Source organism: Coffea eugenioides, chromosome 9, assembly GCF_003713205.1.
Source record: "Coffea eugenioides isolate CCC68of chromosome 9, Ceug_1.0, whole genome shotgun sequence".
Lineage (NCBI taxonomy): Eukaryota > Viridiplantae > Streptophyta > Magnoliopsida > Gentianales > Rubiaceae > Coffea > Coffea eugenioides.
Window position 1 is genome coordinate 8,493,797 of NC_040043.1, and position 6,206 is coordinate 8,500,002.

The 6,206-nt window shown below is 35.3% G+C and overlaps 1 protein-coding gene across 1 annotated transcript; it reads right to left on the reverse strand.

Annotated features, from left to right (window-relative positions):
* Positions 1–2,907: 2,907 nt before the first annotated feature.
* On the reverse strand, positions 2,908–5,449 carry LOC113782134 (flavonoid 3'-monooxygenase-like). Its single transcript, XM_027328045.1, has 3 exons — positions 5,365–5,449; positions 3,754–4,655; positions 2,908–3,531 (listed from the first exon to the last, which is right to left on the reverse strand). The coding sequence occupies exons 1-3, from the start codon at positions 5,447–5,449 to the stop codon at positions 2,908–2,910; spliced, it is 1,611 nt and encodes a 536-aa protein (XP_027183846.1).
* Positions 5,450–6,206: the final 757 nt, after the last annotated feature.

Below are 6,206 nucleotides of genomic sequence, written 5' to 3' on the forward strand. Positions count from 1 at the left end.
AAGCTAGATCTTACGCTTCCCCATCATAAAGCCAATTATGGTGGCTGCCACGAGGTGTTAACTAAATGAACAATTACGGATTCTATTTAATTAACGTGGCAGTAGACTATTAAATTAAATCAAATATCCGGCCGTTGATATTCAATTAATAAAATACCCATGAACAATTATTTCAGGAAACACACGAATAGCAATAAATTGGAAGAAATAGTGAAGATTCGATTAGATCTCACAGATATTATGGACCGCACCCTCGCGTCAACCTTTGGGTAGAGGAGGAAATTAGCCGCTCCTCATCGCATCAATTTCACGTGATTCAATTGACATCATCCGCACAATTACCCAAGAATCAATTGCCCAGAAATTGGGGAGGATGAATTAATCGAAGAAACAATCAACGAAAAACCTGGCTTCGTCTTGTATTGGAGCCGTAATTACAAAGCAAAAGCCAACGGAGAATTGTCAAAGGCGAAAGGAATGAATTCAAGAGTCAGAGTCGCATAAAGCAAAAACTACAGAAAAGAAGAAAGTCTCCAATGTCTGATCCAAAGCCGCAGAAGAAACAAAAGAAAAGCAAAAGCGTCTGACCCCAATCTTCCAAAAAGTAAAACTAGAGCTAAAAGAAGTGATCCCCGAATCTTGCTTTTTTCCTCCTTTTTATAGCCGCCGTCAGTAGTATTCCTCCCAGGAGGAGGCTTTTGCCTAAGGGGCGCTGATCCCACGCTCCAGGTTCACGTGGACCGGGGTCCGGCTTTTCGGTAACGTCTACTTTGTCTGGCGTGGCCACGCCCTGAAATGAAAGGTCTTCTGAAAATTTACCTCAAGATATCATTTTTAATGCTAACCACCTACAATTCACACAAATATCAAATATGAGTGAAATTCCATTTCTTAGCACCATGAATAGCCAAAATTATGACAAGATGACAATGCAAAATGTGCCAAATAACCGCTCTATCAATATATGTGAAAAAGTTTATGTATTAAAATGTATTAATTAATATGTTGGGTCATATTTGGGTCATGGGTTTAAGATAACCCAATATGATCCAATCCAAAATCAACCCAATCTAAAGTTGGGCGGGTTGGGTATAACCCATTTAAGTGAAAATCCAATATTAACCCGCCCAAAACCCACCCAACCCGCCCAATTGCCAGGTATAACCACCACCACCACCACTGTTATTAGTATTAGCATTGGTATTATTAATATTATTACTAGTATTATAATATTATTATTAGTATTTCTATTATTAGCATTACTATTATTAGTATTTATATTATTAGTATTGCTATTATTAGTATTGCTATTATTAGTAGTACTATTATTAATATTACTATTATTGTTATTGCTATTATTAGTAGTATTACTATTACTATTACTATTATTACTATTGCTATTATTATTATTACTACTATTATTAATATTACTATTATTTTTATTGGTATTATTAGTATTATTACTATTGCTATTATTAGAATTATTAGTATTGCTATTATTATTATTTTTACTATTATTAGTATTACTATTATTACTATTATTACTATTATTATTATTGCTATTACTATTACTATTACCGCTGCTACTACTACTGCTGTTGTTGTTACCATCGTCGTCATCATCATTATTATTATTTACGTGCACACCTTTAGCTATTAGATAAGTGAATTGAAAAAAAATAAATGAAAGTTGAGGAAGGGACTGTATAGAACTCTAAGAAAATATTAGGTAAAATTAAATGGTTTCGTGTGCCCTATTATTTGTTATTAAAATAGGTGGGGGTACTGTTGGAGTACTTTAATAAAAAAATACAATTATTATTCAATGATTTTCAATTACAAATTTGATAACACAAATGAGAACTTTTGTAATGCTATTTTCATAAAAATTTGACCGTTATACATGGCATTACAAACTATAGTGTTTCAAAACTAAAATTTTGTATAATCATTAGATTTAATGTCAGTTGTCAAGGTTGTACACCTATAATATTCTAACTATAAATATATATTCAAACAACATATATCTTACATTATAACACCTATCTTTCTTACTCTTGATAAGGAGATACTTCTACTATATTCTACTACTTAACCAGTGCTAGATATATTACACTTATTTTAGGTTTTTGTCTAACCCATTGGTGTAGATTAGGGTAAACTACACTCAGAAATAGGTTAGAGGTGAGGTGCTAAAATTTACTATGTCACAACTCATTTTAAAGAGAGCAATCTAAATTGTGTCTCAACTCATGCAGTTGAACTTTTTTATGATACAAAAGTTTTACATTTTTTCGTGCAATATTGAGGTCAGATAATCTAACTCATTTTCTAATTGAATTTAATTTGAGAAGTATTCATATTCACTTAGTTATATTTGGCCCAAAACCAACACCAACTCCCAACATTTCCCTAATATGAGCTTGGCGATTAGAACGGCAAGAAATAAATGGAGAGGGGAGAATGAGTTCAAACGTTGGCTGCTCCAAAGCAGGAACCTTTTAAGAGGAGGCTGATATTATTGATTGCTATTCACTCTTTGGGGTAATTGAGAATGAATAAATTTTGCTAACAAGGGAGTCAATTCTTCCACATGTCATAATTGCGATATTTTGCTTTGTTTTCTAGCAAAAAAAAAAAAGATTGTGACTTTTGTTCATTTCACAATAGAATTCACCAAAAGCAATTTAAAGAAAGAAAAAAAACTTGATTGTGACTTTTGTTTTATTTCATAATAGGAATCACCAATACAAATGTTTAAGATCTTTTAGGTCAATTATACTGTCTCGACTCCTAAGCTCTCACCTAAAATGAGCTAAATGATATAATAGGAAAGCGGAGAATGAGTTCAACAGTTGACTGATACAAAGTAGGAACATATTTCAATTTTCCCTAGAATCGTTCCCGCTAATAGAGATTGACCGGCAAACGTGGTTCTGGGATCATAGCAAGTGAAATCCTCGGATGAGTTGTGAGTCCATAGAGTTCTTCCATGCAAATTTCTTCTGGTTTCATGCCCTGAGGCAATTTCCAGTTGAATCCATGCAACAAGTTGGCCAACGTTGATCGAACAAGCTTGATTCCAAGGTTATAGCCTGGACACCTCCTTCGACCTGAGCCAAATGGCAATAGCGCAAAATTTTGTCCCTTCAAGTCAATATCCTTCTCCAAAAGCCTCTCTGGCATGAATTCTTCAGGAGAATCCCAATATTTTGAGTTCCTACCTATACTCCATGTGTTTATAAACACCGTTGTTCCTTTAGCAATGTGATAACCGGCTACAGTGCAATCCTCAATGGCATAATGGGGTGCAAGCAGCGTTGCCAGTGGATGTAACCTAAAAGTTTCCTTTATGATCGCCTCTAGAAAAGGCAGTTTTGAGAAATCAGCCTCTTCCACCCACTTATCTCTCCCTATCACTCTATCAAGCTCTTCGGTTGCCTTTTCAATGAGACGTGGATGCTTGAGAAGTTCATTCATTGCCCATTCTACCGTGGTAGCTGAGGTATCTGTACCACCAGCGAGTAAGTCCTGGACATGATCAAATATTGGTAAAATTAGTCCTGCCCTGATCCTGAATTGGTGAAGTATCATGCTTTACAACAGATTGAAAGAAAAAAAATCCTTAATCAGAAGAAAGCAGTTATCTTTAATGGTACATTATCCTAAGCAAAACTGCTAGCTTCGAGATTCGGTAAGTTAAAGAGGTAAAGAGATCTAGAAATTTCATTAAACCACGAGAAGAAATAGCACCTGAATTAGCCCTTTTATCTGATCTCTGGTGAGTTTGACCTGGTGATCAGGATCTTCAGCATATTGCAATAGAATGTCCACCATGTCCTTGGGGACAAAATCTTTCTCCGTTTTCCTCCTGGCCTGGTGATCATCAAGCACATGGTTATGGAATCTATCAAATTTCTTGTAAAGTTCTTTCATTTGCTTTATGTAACCCTGGAGATCAAATCTGTCGAGCCACGGTATCCAATCCCCGATATTGAACACACCACCCAGCAAAAACCATGTATCTATCATCTCTTGGAACTCTTCAAAGGTAACTAGAGATCCATCCCCTTCAGATTGGGCAAAGTACTTGTTACTCAAGACCATCTGGCTTGCAGTGGAGAGGGTAAGACGTGTTAGATGATCTCTCATAACTACTGGCTTTCCTGAGAGAGCATACAAGCTAGAAATGAAAGCACGCCTTTCTTCAATGCGTATGCTCTCGAAGGAGTCAAGTCGCTTTGGATTAAATATTTGGGTAAGATAAAGTTTACGAGCTTGTCGCCAGAATGGACCATAAGGTGCCCATGTCAAATCGGAACAGTTATAGCTAGTGTATTTGCCAGCAGCAGTTGTAGGCCGAGAAGCGAAGATGTTGTCATGTGTTTGCAAGAATTCTTTTGCCATTTCAGGGGATGAAGCTACTACAACAGGGCTGGAACCAAATTTTAGTTGCATGATTTCTCCATATTTCTGGGACAGCAAGTGTAAGGATTGATGTGGGATTGAACCGAGGAGGTTCAGGTTGCCAACAATAGGCCATGGTTTTGGTCCTGGTGGATGATTTAACTTCAGGCGTTTGTGAGTGGATATTTTTGAGAGAAAAGCCAATGCAACAATCCCTGCCAATGCTAAGAGTAGCCAAGTCTCTCCACCTGTGGGGGTTTAAATACCGAACTTCAGTGGGGGTAAAGGTTGAAAAGGTTAATCCGTGGAACATGCATTGAATTCGAATTTTTTCTTCGAATAAAAGATTTAAAAACTAAGAAAAAATTTGCATAGTGGTGTAATGCAACTAAATATAACAAAAATAACTATTGTTGAAATAGAAAATGTTACTTATGTTGCTAGAAATACATATGAAGAGAGTTTAGGTGAAAAAAAATTGAAACATTGATGAACAGATTTCGAAAATATAATTTATAAAATTAGAGAGAACAAGTATAGTCTCCAGAAATTTAAGACGGAAGTCATACAATTCACCAAATCTTTCTAATTGTGGTTCTAATTGCAAGGCCACGACCAGAAATTTTTGAGAATCAAAACCAAAAAAAAAAAAAAAAAAAACCCCTAAAGCAAGCTCTACTTTTGCTAGTGAAAATACAAACTCTTCCAATAATATGAAGGCAATGAAATTAATGAGGTGAATAGATTGAGCCAATATGATAGGTAAACTGGCATTAAATTTCCAAAATAAACCTGTAGTATTGACCATTGAGGGAAAAATATCAATTAGTGATTTGTGATGTTGACTCTGAATGACATGAGGTCAAGCTTATCCAACGATTATGCCCATCAAATCACTTAACTTTGCTAAAAGCCTCTAAATTTTTACCAAATGTCTCAGCTTTTCAATTTTATTACGCCACTTCTTGCCAGACATAGACATTTCTTTTGTCAGAGTATAGAAGTTGTAGGAATCTGAAAAATAGTTGATGCCGTGCCGCATTATCACATCTTAATTCTCGATGTTTGCTTGCGAAACACTGCTCCAAGACTTCACGCCTCCGTATCTAATTGGCTTCAGTTTCAAAGCTAAGTTGAAATTTACAATTCTTGGATGTCTCCAGTGACATCTTATAGCACTAGTAAAAGCTAAGTTGAGATCTGCGATCAAATCATTTGGTTTCACAGTATTTGAAATAGTTACTCCTACAGATTATGCATACAAGTATAGGAACCACAAAATATATCTCATATAACCTAAAAATTTTTAGGTATTTGCAGGGGAAAAATCAAATTTTATATGACTTTGGGGGACAGAGGCCCCTTAGTTCTGTCCTTGTCTACAAGGCAAATGAAAATATAGAAACACTTCCACAAAAGATTAGGGACTTTTGCTGTTACTATATAACTAATGTAGATAATAAATGTAAACATTAACACGACAAGACGCAAAAACACAACAATCATTTTGCACATTAAAATTAGTGTCCTATATTTAATCTCCAACATCTAATTTCAAAACACACATCTCCACTTTCAAATGCACTTTGCTATTACTATTACAACAGTACAATACCCTGATCCTCCTAGAACATCACTTGTCAGATTTTTTCTGTACAGAATCCAGTGAATTGATTAGGAAATTGTTTGTTTCCCATTTATTTCATTAAAGATATAGAATAGAAGCATGAGTGAAACTAACACAAAACCAAATGAGGTATGTCTACATTAAATTGTTCTACGACACCATCTAGCATAAT

Coding starts and splice junctions, on each gene's coding strand:
- LOC113782134 (XM_027328045.1), bottom strand. CDS start 5,449: ATGCGGCACGGCATCAACTATTTTTCAGATTCCTACAACTTCTATACT. Junction 4,656..5,364: donor TATGTCTGGCAAGAAGTGGC/GTAATAAAATTG, acceptor AAACCCCCACAG/GTGGAGAGACTTGGCTACTC. Junction 3,532..3,753: donor AGATAAAAGGGCTAATTCAG/GTGCTATTTCTT, acceptor GATCATGTCCAG/GACTTACTCGCTGGTGGTAC.